General features: G+C 42.4%; 1 protein-coding gene across 1 annotated transcript; it reads right to left on the minus strand.

Annotated features, from left to right (window-relative positions):
* Positions 1–2,811: 2,811 nt before the first annotated feature.
* ercc6l (excision repair cross-complementation group 6 like) lies at positions 2,812–11,239 on the minus strand. Its single transcript, XM_002936776.5, has 2 exons — positions 11,042–11,239; positions 2,812–7,049 (listed from the first exon to the last, which is right to left on the minus strand). Exons 1-2 carry the CDS (start codon positions 11,134–11,136, stop codon positions 3,059–3,061), a joined length of 4,086 nt encoding a protein of 1,361 aa, XP_002936822.1. The 5' UTR covers positions 11,137–11,239; the 3' UTR covers positions 2,812–3,058.
* Between the last annotated feature and the right edge of the window lie 6,226 nt (positions 11,240–17,465).

The following is a 17,465-nucleotide window of genomic DNA, read 5'->3' on the forward strand; positions in this document are numbered from 1 at the left end:
TTGATTGGGCAGGTTAAAAAATCTAGTCGGATCGGGGACTGCATCGGCTCGTTGATGCGGTCCCCGGACCGACTTTGCCTATACCTGCCGTAATAATTTGATCGTTTGGCCCCAGGGCCAAAATGATCAAATTAGCCTGGATTTTCCCGATATCGCCCACCCGTAGGTGGGGGATATTTGGAGAAGATCTGCTCGCTTGGCAACATCGCCAAGGGGTATGGGCACCTTAAGGCCCCTTAGAACAGAATATAGGATAGAGGTGCCTGCCAAGGGTAAAAGTACGTTTAGTTTAACCAGGTTTATTTCTCCAAGGAGATGGTTTACAGAGCACCCAAAACCCCCAAAAATCAATTGGTGGAAACTCACTTAAGGTGCTGCACTCTTGTAAAGGTTTTTTGTTAAAGAACTTTTTAAAAACTTTAAACTGTAAAAACTTTTGTAAACGTTTGTAGTTTTTTTTTTTTCGGAAATTTCATTCATTTTTTATTTGCAGTGCTTTCTGAGATATTTGTATTTGAGAGTCTAAAAATGCTATTTCAGAAACCACTAGAAAATAAAAAAATGAAAACAGTAAATATACTCATACGTCCACTCTGAGTATCAATTTGTTTTTGGGGTTTATATTCCGTTGAAGCTAACCTTCTTTCCATTTTTCAGGTTTGACTCACAGACACAAGGTGAGACCAGTGTTAAAAAAATAAATAAAATAAAAATGATAGTTTGTGCAACGTTGCAGTTTATCTTAAAGTGATACTGACACGAAAAAACAACTTTTTAAAATATGAATCTACATAAAAAGTTGCCTATAGGTCGTGTTGATCATTTTTTGCTGATAGGTTTGCTTTTGTAAGTAATTGTTACTTGAAATCCCAAAACCTGACTGTTTTGCCAGCCTGACTGTCCCTTCTCAGCCTGACAGTTACAGCTTCTAATGCTAACGGCCCCCTGCTGGACAAATATGGCAGCCTCCTCATAGAGGAACATGGGGGATCAGATAGGGAATGTAAAAGCTTGGACAAATACTTTTATGGCAAAATTATAAATAGCATGCAAAGGCAATGTTATGACAATGTTATAAAATAGGTTTAATTTCTGGTGTCAGTATCACTTTAAGTAAGTTTAATGGCAATCCAGTTGCAGCAACCAGTTTATGTTAATATATTTAGCAAAGCTTGTCTAGTGATACACCCCATCACTGCCAGACTTCAGCCTGATTTCATGCATTCAGTGCTGGGGGTCTTAAGTCTATAACAGCCACATACAGCTCACCACCTAGTATAATACAGGTATGGGATCTGTTATCTGGAAACCCGTTATCCAGAAAGCTCCGAATTACGGAAAGGCCATCTCCCATAGACTCCATTTTAATCAGGTAATTCAGAATTTTAAAACTGATTTCCTTTTTCTCTGTAATAATAAAACAGTACCTTGTACTTGATCCCAACTAAGATATAATTAATCCTTATTGGGGCAAAACAATCCTATTGGGTTTATTTAATGTTTTATTGATATTTTAGTAGACTTAAGGTATGGAGATCCAAATTATGGACCCCTTATCTGGAATACCCTTGGTCCCGAGCATTCTGGATAACGGGTCCTATACCTGTACTAGCACCCAACAGCCTTAGGAGTACACAAGTCCTGCATCAGATGGTAATGAACATTTTAGAGCAAATTCCTACATAATACAAGAATGTATTGAACTAATAAATAAGCAAGGATTAAGGGTCTATGGCAGGGGTCGGGAACCTTTTTGGCTGAGAGAGCCATAAACACCACATATTTTCAAATGTAGTTCCATGAGAGCCATACAATATGTTTGCCCGCAGATGCAGGGGGCAAGGTAGGGTGGGTCCCAAGGATGCCAGATGCGATGCAGAGGAGGGCGTGACCTGCGCTCGGCGGATAGAAGATGTGTTCTAAGGCTTAGAACACGTCTTCTATCCACCGAGCACAAGGGGAAGGTAGGGTGGGTGCCAAGGATGCCGGATGCATCTAAGGCTTAGAACACGTCTTCTATCCGCCAAGTGAAGGCCATGCCTCCCGTTTTTTTTTAATTAAAGATTTGGCAGCGAGCCAGATGCAGCCATCAAAAGAGCCACATCTGGCTCCCGAGCCATAGGTTCCCTACCCCTGGTCTATGGCCTAAAGTTTTTAATGGGAATCATGTGAAAGTGACTGCACTGGTAAATCAAGATATTCACTCCTGAAACAGCTTATGTGTATGTTCATTTGAAATCACTAATGTCGGAGCTTACACAAGATTTATATTGGTATTTTAGTCAGTAAATATACAACAGGCAAAGCGACCTACTGTTTCTATGTGTTGTACATCTTAGAACAACCATGTGTACCTTAAGGGAACAGGTGTTCTTTGCCATTTTGTAGATGGCAATTCATTAAGAAATATTTACATACAGAGATGCAGGTAAACAAGAAAAATAAAGTAATGTTTATATTTATAAGGAATGCTTTATACCGTTTGCTCACTCTGCTGCTGCTGGAAACTCATTTGGATTTAAAGGGGAAATGGCACTGGCATAAATATGTACCCAAACTGTAGTGGATACTTAATTAGTTTTTAACAAATATCTTTTAAAGGTATAAATGGTTTATTAGAGCGTGTCCTAGACCCAACATTTTTACTGCTGTAAACAATGCAACTATGCTTATTAGTAGTGCAATGCAAGTGCTGACCCATGCTGAAATCAGCCAGTTAGAGCAGGCGAAATCTAAAAAGGTTAGGTTGAGGAACTCAACAATTAAATATATAAAACCATAACCTGTAAGGAAAACAACACAGACTAAATATTATATTAAACATCTGCTACTATTTATTGGATTTTCTTTATGTAATACTTTCTCTTCAACTTTGAGTCCTGTTCAGTAAAGTGGGGACTGTACAGACATTTAATTAACATATTGCCTGAAACATGGATATTGGCAATATCTCTGTGTTACTGATTCAGTAATCAAATCAACAGCAAACTTGCATAGTCTTATGGGACAAACATATGAACAGCATCTATTTACTATATATAAATACACTGTAATTCCATTATTGTGGCTGTTGCCTATACAGGTTCAGGGTTATCATCATTATCTCAGGATCTCCTGGTTTTAAGTCTAGTGCTTCTAAAAAGCAAGCAAGTGCTTCTTTCACTTTCCCGGCATCCTTGAGCTGTTTGCCACGGTTCACAAGAGTGACGTAAGGATCTTCATTTAGTGAAACTCCTCCTTTAATGTTGACATTTTCCTGGGCAAGGTAATCTATCTGTTCTCCGGGTAATAGATCTTCACCCGTTGACTCATCAGAAGAACAGTCGTCTTCTTCTTGGTCAAATGAACTCTTTACTACAAAACTGTCAGATTCATAATCTTCTGAATGTTGCACAATGCTTTCCTCCTGGGGTAGAGTCTCCCCAGCTGGCTCCTCTTCAGGTTCCACAGATTCTTCCTCATCAGCTTCTTTGGCTTCTGATGTGACAAATTCATCTTCCTCTTCTCCACTCTCTTCAGAGCTTGAACTTACAATAGTGTCATTCACATCTGCTGCTTCCTCTACTGCTACATGCACAAGGGATCTTCTGGATGCTATTGATCTACGTCGCCCAAGACTTTGTCTGAGAGGGAACAATGAATCAGAAATGGACTTATTCAATTTTGGTGTTGAGGCAGTTATACCCTTGACTGAAGGGCTACTAGTAGGAGAAAACACCTTTTCATTCTCATCAACATACACTGAGCTTTCACCCTCACTGTCAGAGTAGATTCTTCTAGCAGTTTTTTTCTTGGAAACAAAATACTCCAACTCGTCTTCACTGTCTGTGTGAACACTGGCTTGTAATTCATTGTTATCTGTTCCAGAGACTTCGTTGATGTGAAAAGATTTTTCATCTTCCTCTCCCTCAAGTGGATATTCCTTGAAATCCTGCTTACTACAGTCTTTAATATGGACATCTGCAGTTTCCATGGATTCATTTAGATTTTTCTTTTCTTGTTCCAGTTTCATGGAAGTTTCCGATATATTACCCTCTTGGCTTATGTCTTCAGTAGAATTTTCTAAAACCAGCATTGCTCCCTTGTTAGAAGTCCCCAAGACATTTCTTTGACTTGTGTTGGCCATGGAACTATCCAATACTACCATATCACCATTCTCAGAGACCATAGATATTTCCAAGCCATTTCTTTGGCTTGTGTTCTCTACAGAATCTTCCAACACTAAAATAGCATTCTTGTCAGCAGCTGCTGATATTTCCATGGCACCTTCTAACCCCTCCATTGATGCATTGCATTCATCTCTTTCCATAGAATCATCGAGTACGAGGTTAAAGTCACAAGGCAAATGGGACTTAGATGCAGACAGGCTAGCTTCCAGTCCATCATTCATATCAGTGTCCGTTACACAAGATTGTTGAAATTCTTCGGTTCTATTACCGAAGGAATGTCTAAGTTTTTTACACACCTCTGGCTCCACATGCCAAATTGGAATAGGTTCCCCCTCGGCTGGATGACTATAAGAAATATGTTCTGTTACAGGAGGAGAGGGCTTGCTCCAATCACCTTTTAAACTTGGAGTATTCCTATCATCATCAGTTTCTATAACTGAGCTGTCAGAAACAATAATTTCTTCTTGCTTGTCGAATATTTTCTCATGACTCTGCTGCAGACTGTTTTCTAGCTTTAATGGCTTTTCAGCGGCATGAGAAGTATCACCAGAATGACTGTTTCCATTCAGTGGCTTTATGCTAAATGGTGCCGCAGGTAGATCTACATCCTCTTCTCCACTAGAGTCATTAATGATTAAACTAGTCATGTGGCAGCTGACTTCTCCAACATCATCCTCTGTGAGATCAACTGTTACTGGTGGAGAGCTGTACTGTTTTTCTCTGGGAAGACTAGTTTTCTTTGGTTTCTCCGGAGCTGTTGAAATTTGCCTCACCCAAGCTCCTTCAGTACTTTTTCTGATTTGGTCCATTAGTTGCTCATTCAGCTGTGATTCCATCTGCACCAGCTCATGAGCCTTCTGAACCCTCTGCTCAATATACTGACCATGCTCATCTTCATATTCATTGTCCTCTTGAGAAGACAACTCATTTGCATAAACAAGGTCATGGTCAGAAATGCCAAAAATCTGCAGCGTATGCAAATAAGCAATGTGTTCATCGAGGCGAGTGTCTGTTTTCCTTTCAGCTGCATGCATATTTTGAAGCTGAATCTGTGTAGAAGAGGTTCGTGTATCCTCCAAAGAAAATAGTTCTTTTAACTCTTGTTTTGAAAAATAGCGAAAAGGGTTTTTCTTATCGCCCGTTGTTTGCCGTATCAAAGATTCCTTGAAAATTTGCCTTCGGTAGATTTTCTCCTCCACAGTGCCACATGTTATGAGTCTGTAAATAACCACATTCTCTTGTTGTCCTATTCTATAAGCTCGGTCAACAGCCTGAGCATCTGTAGCTGGGTTCCAGCTGGGATCAAAAATGACAACTCGGTCAGCGGCAGTCAGTGTTAATCCCACACCTCCAACTTGTGTTGTTAGCAATAACACAGAATAATTGTTGTTGCTTTGGAAAATGCTAATTCTTTTCTCCCGTTCCGGAAGGGCCACAGTTCCATCAATACGCATAACTTTAAAGTTTTTGTTTTGCAAAATGCGATCAATCATGTCAAGCATTTTTCTTGACTGAGAAAAAACTAGTGTACGGTGACCTTCCTCTTTTAGTTTATGCAAAAGGTCGATCAAAAGCAAAAGTTTTCCAGATTCCTCGATCAAAATCTCATCAGAAAGATGATCAAACTTTGTCACAAGTTCATGGTCACCCTCTTCATTGGAATGGTAATCATCTCCTTCTAGCCCAAGCTGAATACAAGCTCTAGCAGACAACAGTCTTGGATGATCACATAGCTTTTTTAGAATGTTTAGCTCAGCTAGAGGAGATCGCGTAGTCATTAACAATTCCTTAATCTGGTCTAGAGATATAAACTTCCTATATACGTCCTCCTGTATTGTAGACAAATACACCCATACAATGAAGTCATTTTTTCTTGTCAGGGAGGGCATAGAGGGACCTTGACTAGTGTCCTGCGCTCTGGTTCGCTCTGTCTTTTTATTTTGTACATCACTCTTGGTACGGCGAAGGAAATAGGGCTGTATAATTTTCATGAGGTTTTCAGAAATTTTAAGCCCAAGTGCTTTTTCACCAGGTGTGGCGTCTTTCTCTCTAGCACGAGTTATTGGGTTTTCATACTCCATTTTAAAAGTTTTTGAAGTTCCAAGCAATGTACCTTGACAGGCAAAATCGTACAAAGCCCACATTTCACGTAGGTTGTTTTGGATGGGAGTGCCTGTTAAAAGGATACGGTTCTTTGCAGGGATCGAATGGCAAGATTTGGCGGTTTTTGTTGAGGAGGTTTTGATTTTGTGAGCTTCATCTAGAATGATATAGTCCCACTCAAATTCCCTTCCATTGTAAGTTGCAAGTTGCTGCCAGTTATTTATCAGCATTTGGTAAGTAGTAATTATGATGCCGCTCATTCTTTGAATTTTTTCAAGGTTTCTTGTTCTCTCCTTCTTACTGGTCCCATGAAACTCTGCAACTCTCAACCCTGGAGTCCATTTCTGAAATTCTTTCACCCAATTACTTATTAGAGTGGTGGGCATAACCAGCAAAACATATTTTATAAGCTCAGAATCAAACATCCCAGAAAGAAAACCAATAACTTGTATAGTCTTGCCCAAGCCCATGTCATCGGCCAGAATGCCTCCTTTTCTGCCATCCCGGTACAAGCTGTAGAGGAATGCCACACCTTCTTTTTGATGTTCAAAAAGCTTATTGTACAGTTCATTATAAATCGTTAAGCCGCTGTTTAAAACATCAACAAAGTCATCATCAGCATCTTCTTGCAGGTCCAGTTCCTCAAGGGCTTCTTTCAGTTTTTCTATGCGCCGATGTATTTTGTCACTGGGATGAATTTCACTAGCTTTTACAAAAAACTTAATTGCTTTTTCCAGGTTTCCACTCGTAGCTTCCTGTTTTGCTTTCTTCACGTAACTGTAGAAAAATAGAATGTAATGATTAAAACTGTTCAATTTGTGTTTAAGTGCAAAAAAAAAAAGCAAAAACAAAAAAAAGGAAATATGCCTTTTTTGACCTGTGCAAATTGCCTTCCACTTTATTTGTATTGCCTCCCGTACTTGCCTGTCATTCAGATGGGCAGTTAGTGGACATAGGCTGCAATAGGACCCTAAACTTACTGCCTGTTCTATGGCTAGCCTTTGCTCACTTATCCTCACTCTTCAACTCACACCGGAGTTTTCATCCAGTTTGAGGTGCAGAGAGCATCCAGACCAGGAGAAGAAGTGCACCATGAAAGAGCACTAAGGAGTGCATGTATTTCTGCCCCAGGTGTACATAGATAACCCCTCTTGTTTTGGAAAGAGATACATTTTTGGAACTAAATCCAATATAATCAAGTACTGAAAATGTTGGTTCATGGTTAGTAGGTTAGATGCACACTACTGCACATTAGAATCTGTAATACGCTACACATGCTCCAGGCTTGGCTTTTTTTGTGCTTTAATGTGTGACTTGGAAAAGTTAATGTCAATATTATTAAACAAAACAATTGAAACTGTGTCAAATTAATGAAAAGACTACCTAAACCAGGAGAAAATTAGTGCAGCAACAAGTATTATAACTGCCAGTGTGAGTGATACTGTGGTAACTGATGCACACGCCTAGATAACCTGATAGCTTGTCATGTATCCATAGTGCACATTTATGGTGAAACACCAACAATATACCCACTAGGTTAATGTAAATATCAATGTAAATAATGTGTATTCTGATGAGAGCATTCCTTTAATTAGTTTACTCTTTCCAATTAAACCGCCTGTATAAGGTCTCTATCACATGACACTTATTACTTATTCCATTCAAGCTAAAGATAGGCTATAAGGCCACAACTGGGTGCTTTTCAGTGAGCTTAGAAATGCCAGTAGAGAATACACCCAGCATGTCTCTTATTAGCACTTGGCCTACAGCCTAACACCTAATATTGTTATTAATTCTACAATACAGAGGCAGTTAAAGGGGACCTGCCACCCTAAAAATAACTCCAAATTATTTTCTATATTGTTAGTTGAGCAAAATAAACTTCACTTACTCTATATAAATAATATAAATCTTGTTTCCTTCTGTCTTGGAATTACTCAATTCCAAGCAAGCAGGCAGGCACCATTTTGTGGACACGGTTATTAAAGACAAGCTTTGTATCATGCCAAAATCTTGTTTATGTGCCAGAATGGGGGACCAGATGCCCATGCATTGGCTACACAATTAGATGATGAGGAGGGAAGGGAAAAGTGAGATATGCAGTGACATCTAGGTAGTGCTAAATGGAAAGCTAAAGTTATTGTCTGCCCTGCCTCTGTGCCTAAGGCATAGAGGCGGGGCAAGCAATATATGATTGACAGCTAGGATTTTTAAATGCCTTTATAATGGGTTTGGATGTGTTAATATAAAAATGAATTTGGGTTTCATGTTTAATTTGAAAAGGACTTTTATTATACAGCTTTTTATGTCTGGGTGACAGGTCCACTTTAAGCAGTTTATACTTAAAGAAGAAGGAAAGGCTAAGTCACTTGGGGTGCCAAAATGTTATCCACCCCCAAGTGACTTAGATCGCTTACCTTCTACCCCGGGCTGGTGCCCCTGTATGGAGAAAACCGCACCAGCCCGGGGTAGCAGCAGTCGCATCCTCCTTCCTCCCTCGCTGCGCGCGCATGCGCAGTAGAGTGAAAAGCCGAACTTTAACAGAGAAGTCGGCGTTTCACTCTACTGCGCACGCGTCGGACTTGGAGTCTCAGGGAAAGGAAGGCGGAAGGAGGAAACGCATCGCCCCAGGTGCCCCGGGCTGGTGCTGTTTTCTCCTAATAGGGGCACCAGCCCGGGGTACGAGGTAAGCGATTCAAGTCACTTGGGGGTGCTTAACATTTTAGCACCCCCAAGTGACTTAGCCTTTCCTTCCCTTTTAAAGTGGACCTGTCATCCAGGCATAAAAAGCTGTATAATAAAAGCCCATTTCAAATGAAATATGAACCCCAAACGCATTTTATTATTAACACATCCATACCCATTATAAAAGCATTTAAAAATCCAAACTGTCAATCATTTATTGCTTGCCCCGCCTCTATGCCTTAGGCATAGAGGTGGGGTTGGCAGTTACTTTCACTTTCAATTCAGAACTTCTTAGATGTTTCTGCCCTCCTCACAATCTCATTGTGTAACCAGTGCATGGGTATGGGTATCAGGTCACCCCATACTGGCACAGAAACAAGATTTTGGCAGGATGCAAAGCTTGACCTAATAACAGTTTCCACAAAATGGCACCTGCCTGCTTTCTGCAACTGTGAATTCGAAGGCTAAAGAAAATAAGATTAAACTACCTTATATGTTGTAAGTAAAGTTTATTTTGCTTGACAAACACAATTGAAAGCAATCTGGAATTATTTCTTAGGGTGACAGGTCCCCTTTTATTGCCACCATTATAGTTACACATATACACACAGGTATGAGATTTACAATTTAGATATTCATAATCCAGAAACCTTCAAAATATGGCAATGCCATTAGAATAAAATGTTAGTATGATGCAGGGAGCATTATTCTGTCAGTCTGCAATTAGTCCTACTTTTAAGAACTTTTTGAACCGCTACCCCAACCGGTTGACAGGTTGTTCAGAACTGATCCATATATAACATATTAAGTCACTAACAGTGAACTTCCCACCTTCCTTTTAGAACCAAACAAATAAACAATAATCCACCCTTTATAACAGGGGTCCCCAACCTTTATTACCCATGAGCAACATTCAAATGGAAAAAGCTTTGGAGACAACACAAGCATGAATAAGGTTCCTGGGGTGCCAATAACAGCTATAATTGGCTATTTGGTAGCCCCTATGTTGACTGGCAGCCTACAGAAGGCTCTGTTTGGCAATTACACTGGGTTTTTATGCAATCAAAGCTTACCTCCTAACCAGAAATTCAAAAATAAGCAGCTGCTTTGAGGCCACTGGGAGCAACATGTTACTCACGAACCACTGGTTGGGGATCACTGCTTTATAATAAAATAAACAAGTGGGGTAAGGCCCAAGGCAGAACTCACAGATCCCAGCAGCAGGAGAGAGATGTCTCCCCTCCCCATGGACATAATGCCCAGCTAGGCAGGGCTGCACAGGGGGCCCCTGACTCTAAAGGAACACGGGGGGCCCCTGACTCTAAAGGAACACGGGGGGCCCCTGACTCTAAAGGAACACGGGGGGCCCCTGACTCTAAAGGAACACGGGGGGCCCCTACCTCTAAAGGAACACGGGGGGCCCCTACCTCTAAAGGAACACGGGGGGCCCCTACCTCTAAAGGAACACGGGGGGCCCCTACCTCTAAAGGAACACGGGGGGCCCCTACCTCTAAAGGAACACGGGGGGCCCCTACCTCTAAAGGAACACGGGGGGCCCCTACCTCTAAAGGAACACGGGGGGCCCCTACCTCTAAAGGAACACAGGGGGGCCCCTACCTCTAAAGGAACACAGGGGGGCCCCTACCTCTAAAGGAACACGGGGGCCCCTATCTCTAAAGGAACACAGGGGGGGCCCTTTTGCTGGGTAGTGACAGACAGACTGACTGACTGATACAACCTGGCCATCCCGGAAATACTGACTGGCAATTTAATATGTATGTACATTTGCCCCTGCCATGCTGGCCCCCAGGGCAGATCCCCAGGCACTGATTTCTGGGCTCCCCATACAAGCCAAGCCGCTCAGCTGTCCCCACATGCCCCATATAAATGCCCCATATAAATGCCCATCACACACACAGGGGGCAGAGACTCCAGGGCGGCAATGGATAAGCCCAACATGTTACTAAGGAGGAACACAATGCGCACTTGGCTACAGGGTCTCTTTATGGCGGCCCAGACAGCACCACTCACTCAGTCTGCAGGCAGGTTATACAGACAATACAGCGCTTCCTCTAACTACTTACAGCTCATATCTTTCTACTTGCTCGGGCTCCACTCGGCTCCTGTGCAGATCTCCCGGTTCATTCGAGCCAGTCGACGGCCTCTCCTCCCCGTCCATGGCTGGATATGCCAGGAACTACTACGCGGCAGAATGGAAACACTAAAGCCCGCTTCGCTTTCAAATTAGCTACCCAGAATGCAGCGCGGAGGGGGCGGGGTCACTGCGTTCCAGGTATTCGCTATGCGTGACGTAACTACAAGAGACGGGAAGGCATACTCAGGCCTCACTTAGGGGTCATACCTCGCTGCGGTTGAATATTTGGAGCTGGCCGCTGTAACGTTAGGGTGGCGCTGAGTGTCTGAGAGAAGTGTTGGCATTCTTGAGGTTCTGCCAGTGTGTGTGTGTGTGGGGTGAAGAGTAGTTTGGGCAGCTTTGCTATGGAGCCGAAAACAAGGTTTGAGAGGCGAGGCAGGGGCTGTGTGAAGGCTAGCAGTGTTGTAAGAGGGACTGTATCGCAGTATGAGCGGCTTAGTTTCATAATTATTAACTATTTAGGAGCCCTGAGTAGGGCTTAACCTACACTAACCCGGGGGTCCCCAACCTTTCTTACTCGTGAGCCACAGTCAAATGTAAAAAGACTTGGAGAGCAACACAAGCATCATAAAAGTTAATGGAGGAGCCAAATAAGGGCTGTGATTGGCTATTAGGCAGCCTCTATGCACACTATCAGCTTACAGGGGGCTTTATTTGGTAGAAAATCTTGTTTTTATTCAACCAGAACGCCACAAAGTCAGGAAAAATAACTACCTGGTTTGGGGGCACTGGGAGCAACATCCAAGGGGTTGGGGAGCAACATGTTGCCCCTGAGCCACTGGTTGGGGATCACTGCGCTAACCCCTAAAACAGGCTAACGCTATATGCACACAGTTGTCTTATTAGGCTATAAATAAAGTACCCAGTTTTATATACAGTGGAGGAAATAATTATTTGACCCCTCACTGATTTTGTAAGTTTGTCCAATGACAAAGAAATGAAAAGTCTCAGAACAGTATCATTTCAATGGTAGGTTTATTTTAACAGTGGCAGATAGCACATCAAAAGGAAAATCGAAAAAATAACTTTAAATAAAAGATAGCATTTGCATTTCATTGAGTGAAATAAGTTTTTGAACCCCTACCAACCATTAAGAGTTCTGGCTCCCACAGAGTGGTTAGACACTTCTACTCAATTAGTCAACCTCATTAAGGACACCTGTCTTAACTAGTCACCTGTATAAAAGACCCCTGTCCACAGAATCAATCAGTCAAGCAGACTCCAAACTCTCCAACATGGGAAAGACCAAAGAGCTGTCCAAGGATGTCAGAGACAAAATTGTAGACCTGCACAAGGCTGGAATGGGCTACAAAACCATTAGCAAGAAGCTGGGAGAGAAGGTGACAACTGTTGGTGCGATTGTTCGAAAATGGAAGGAGCACAAAATGACCATCAATCGACCTCGCTCTGGGGCTCCACGCAAGATCTCACCTCGTGGGGTGTCAATGATTCTGAGAAAGGTGAAAAAGCATCCTAGAACTACACGGGAGGAATTAGTTAATGACATTTATTGTAAATAATGGCGTGTTAAATCCAGTTACAGGGCACATTTAATTTTAAAGTTAGGCTTTCTGACAAAGAAAAACATTGTTTCCTTGTCCCTCATTTTCATTGTAGGAAGCTACCCCATAACAGAGAACTTGGTGAAGGGGCTGAGGTTATAGTTTATACTAGCTAGAAATATGCTACATTAACCTACAGTTGTATTCCAGTGTATTCCTTTCCCTGCTTGCAAATCTATGCTTCTCCCAGCATCAGCATTTCTATATGTCTGCTTGTTCCTACATCACCTCAAAGGAACAGTAACATCAAAAAATTAAAGTGTTTTAAAGTAATTAAAATATAATGTGCTGTTGCTCTGCAAAAAACTGGTATTTTTGCTACAGAAAAGCTACTATATAAATAAGCTGCTGTGTAGCCATGGGGGCAGCCATTCAAGCTGGAAAAAAGGAGAAAAGGCACAGGTTACATAGCAGATAATTAGTAGATAAGCCCCATATAATGGGGGTTTATCTGTTATCTGCTAAGTAACCTGTGCCTTTTCTCCTTTGAATGGCTGCCCCCATGGCTACACAGCAGCTAACTTAAGGTGCCCATACACTATAAGATCCGCTCGGTTGGCGATGTTGCCAAGCGAGCGGATCTTCACCCGATATCCCCACCTACGGGTGGGCGATATCGGGTAGCAAGTGGCTTTTAAAAAAATAATCGGATCTTTTGGCCCTGGGGCCAAACGATCGGATTACATTTGCGGCCATGGGGCAGTCGGCGATGCGGTCCCCGATCCGACCGGATTTTCTAACCTGGCCGATCAAGATCTGGCCAATTTCAGGCCAGATATTGGTCGGCCAGGCAGCTCTGTTCTGCCCATACACGGGCCGATTGGACGTCCCTTGGACCGTTTCGGCAGCTATAGTCGGCCCGTGTATGGGGACCTTTATATAAACTATGGTAGTCTTTCTGAGGCAAATACACCAGTTATAGCAATTCAGGGCAATAGTACATTATATTGTTATTACTTTTATACACTTTCATTTTTTGGTGTTACTGTTCCTTTAAGGCCTGTCACACAGACACATGAATCCTAGGGTTGTTCACCTTTTCTGAATATCCATAAAAGCCGGCACTATAGATCTTTCTATGATGAATTCATTATTGACAGGTGTTGTACTTCTTTTTTTGCATAACTTTATACATGCCCATTTTCAATAAAGTTGGGACGCTGTGTAAAACTAGAAAATGAGATGACCTGCAAATCATGAAACTCATTTTATAATTGCAAATAGTGCAAAAACAAAATATTAAATGTTGAAACTGATAAATGTTTATTGTTTTCTAAAAATCTAAATTGATGTCAGCAACGTGTTCCAAAAAGGTTGGGCGAGGGGCATGGTTTCCACTGTGTTGCACCCCTTTTCTTTGAACAACATTCTGGAACAACATTTGGGAACTGAGGAGACCAATTGCTGGAGTTTTTAAGGTAAAATGTTGCCCCATTCTTGCCCGATATAGGATTTCAGCTGCTCAACAGTTTTGGGGGTCTCCTTTTTTTTCATTTAATGATGCTCCAAATGGAGGTCAGACTGCAGGCAGGGAGCCAGTCTGGCACATGGACTCTTAAAGGACACATATCCCATAAAAATTTAGAATGTACCAGTGCATTATACTTTTCTAAATATAGAAGGATTGTGCTTTAAAAAGTTGTGTTTCATCCTGATTTATTGAGAAATTCCACCAAAACCCCACTACTCCCGCCCATGTGTTCCACTTCCTGCTGGCTGAATTCTCTGGATGTGCAGGGGAGCCGGCGGCCCTCAGTACATTGCACTGTAGGATAGGAACCAATCAGCAGCTAGGCTGACCTGATAGGGAACTGAAGCCTGTCTGTGCTTGTGTGACTGCAGGGCTGTGATTGGCTCTCCCCCTCCTACTGTGCTTCTGGCAGGGACCGTTAGGACACGCCCACCCTTCATTTCAAACACAGACAGGGACATTTTTGGATCTATAGGGAGCTCCAATAAAGGGGCCATTGTTACAGATAGGATTACTTTTTAGCACAAAGTGAAACCAGCACCATATATTATTCATAATTGCCTACAAAATTAGGGTTTTTCCCATTTATCCAATATGTCTCCTTCAGTACACAGCAATGCTGTTGTAATATGGGCAGAAAGTGATTTGGCATTGTCTTGCTCAAATAAGCAAGGAATTTCCTGAAAAAGATATCGGGGTGGCAGCGTATTTTGCCCCAAACCTGTATATATCATTCAGCATTAATGGTGCCTTCCCACATTTGCAAGCTGGCGTTTGGAACTTGCCCATATAACAGGGGTGGGCAAACTATGGCCTGCGGGCCACATCCGGCCCGTCAGCCCTTTCAATCCGGCCCCCTTAAAAGAATGACGGGCCCTGATTGGTTGCGCCCCGTGCGTGCGCACAGCGTCAGCATGCACAGAGCACAACCATATAAAAGAATGCACTGGGGAGCCAGGGAACAGAAGGACGGGACGGAGGAAGCAGCGGGTTGCTGTGGGGGAGCTGAGAGGCCCCATAATTTTTGATGGCAGCCCCGGGCGTAACGATGTCCCGGCCCGGTCCGGCCCGTATGTTAGTTAATGTGGCCCCTGAGCTAAAAAGTTTGCCCACCCCTGCCATATAACAAGCTGGATGGTCCAAGACCTCCAAAAATAATCAACATCTCTTTAACCAGTAATATTTCATCATATGGTCTGGTTCCTGTTGAATTACCTTTGTTGTGATAGAGTCAGGGGGTCTCTATCATTGTCAAAGCCATAGCAAGATACCAGTGTTAATTTCAAGAAAACTGGGATTTACATACAAAATGCAATAAAGCTGTCTTTGTTATAGAATCTGCTGTTTGCTTTATTTATGGGTGAGATGCAAAACTATTGTAAATCATCTTTATTTTCATGTTAAGAAACGTTATCATACAGGCAGTCCTAAAGAATAATGACCCCACACATTCAAAATACCGTATATACTCGAGTATAAGCCGAGTTTTTCAGCACACAAAATGTGCTGAAAAATGTACCCTCGGCTTATACTCGAGTCCCAGACCCAATGCTAGCAAATCCTGCTGCCCCAGCCAACCCTATAGCGATTCCCACAGCCCCCATCATCTCTATAGCCCACACGCACAGCACGGACAGTCTCTCAAAATGAAACAAGTCAGTCTTACACAGTGGCCGATTTAAAGTTCCTTCAGTCCCAGTTAATGTCGCTCTCAGCATGTCGGCTTCCCACAGAAGCGTAGCGCTGTGATAGGAACCACCTTCTACATTAGCCTGCTACCTGTTGGTGCGCTCCACAGTGGCGCCTGGGGCGGAAGTGACGTCACGCGCCCCTTCAGGTTGTCATGGCCTCGTCTTCCACACAGTCACATAGATATACTGTCTATCTATCTATATAGATAGACAGTATATCTATGTGACTGTGTGGAAGACGAGGCCATGACAACCTGAAGGGGCGCGTGACGTCACTTCCGCCCCAGGCGCCACTGTGGAGCGCACCAACAGGTAGCAGGCTAATGTAGAAGGTGGTTCCTATCACAGCGCTACGCTTCTGTGGGAAGCCGACATGCTGAGAGCGACATTAACTGGGACTGAAGGAACTTTTAATCGGCCACTGTGTAAGACTGACTTGTTTCATTTTGAGAGACTGTCCGTGCTGTGCGTGTGGGCTATAGAGATGGTGGGGGCTGCGGGAATCGCTACAGGGTTGGCGGGGGCAGTATATAACTTTTCCCATTACTGTACATGTGACATATTACATACATTACATATATATAATACTGTAGTATATATTTCCTATAGATCCTAATTATAGTTAATCATAATTGATTGAAGTTAAACACATATTATGTGTTTAACTTCAGTCAATCAATAATTACCTATAATTAGTACCAAAGTACAGTATTTCCCATTATTATCAATACTGATCAGGTATATCCATATCATGTGATCAGCTACTGCATTTCCCACCCTAGGGTAGGCTTATACTCGAGTCAATAAGTTTTTCCAGTTTTCTTAGGTAAAATTAGGTACCTCGGCTTATACTCGGATCGGCTTATACTCGAGTATATACGGTAAGTCACTTGGTGGTGGTGCTAAAGCTTCCCAGACACCTGGTGTGGTATCTCAAACAAGATGCAAAGGGGAACATAGAAGCCACACACACAGTACCGTGCAGGGTATTTCATATCTATTTTGGCCACAGAGTGTGTAAGAAACAGAAAACCATTCCAGGCAGACATGCCAGCCTTTATATGGGTGCTGCCATTTCTCAGTCAGCAGTCACATTTTTGGATCAGATCCATGTCCTGGAACACATAAGTACCTGCTGGTGTCATATAAGTGTGAGCCAGGTGGGTAGAACCAATCAGCACCAATGCAATTGCATATACCATGACACCAATATCTGTTAAATTAAATGTCTATATGGGGTAATGATATGGAACATACAAACAATATAAGATTTATTCGAGAACCTGTTCTGCCATGTATAGCATAAACTCACCATCTACCTTCAGCGGAAGCCAAGTCCCCATCAGATAGTTGAGTTTCCAATAAACTCGATTCCTTGCAATAAACATTACAAGACCATTGAAACACCACAAGAACCTTGTATTTTATTAGGACTGTATGAAAGAGCATCCAGTTAGAGAAGCTTCTACAGATCACTTTTCCCTGTGTATCAATACACACAACTCATTGGTAAGGGCTAACCAGCGATACACCTTCCATTCCAGCTGAATACTGATTGTGTGTTCCACCCCCACAGATATTATCATCAGATAAGAGTTTTTACAAAATTCTGTCTGGTTGGAAAACCAC

Source organism: Xenopus tropicalis, chromosome 8, assembly GCF_000004195.4.
Source record: "Xenopus tropicalis strain Nigerian chromosome 8, UCB_Xtro_10.0, whole genome shotgun sequence".
In the NCBI taxonomy this organism is placed as follows: domain Eukaryota; kingdom Metazoa; phylum Chordata; class Amphibia; order Anura; family Pipidae; genus Xenopus; species Xenopus tropicalis.

Excerpts from the sequence above, each read along its gene's own strand:
- ercc6l (XM_002936776.5), bottom strand. The coding sequence starts at position 11,136 with ATGGACGGGGAGGAGAGGCCGTCGACTGGCTCGAATGAACCGGGAGAT. Across the intron at positions 7,050-11,041 it reads CAAGTAGAAAGATATGAGCT|TTACGTGAAGAAAGCAAAAC; the intron begins GTAAGTAGTTAG and ends ATTTTTCTACAG.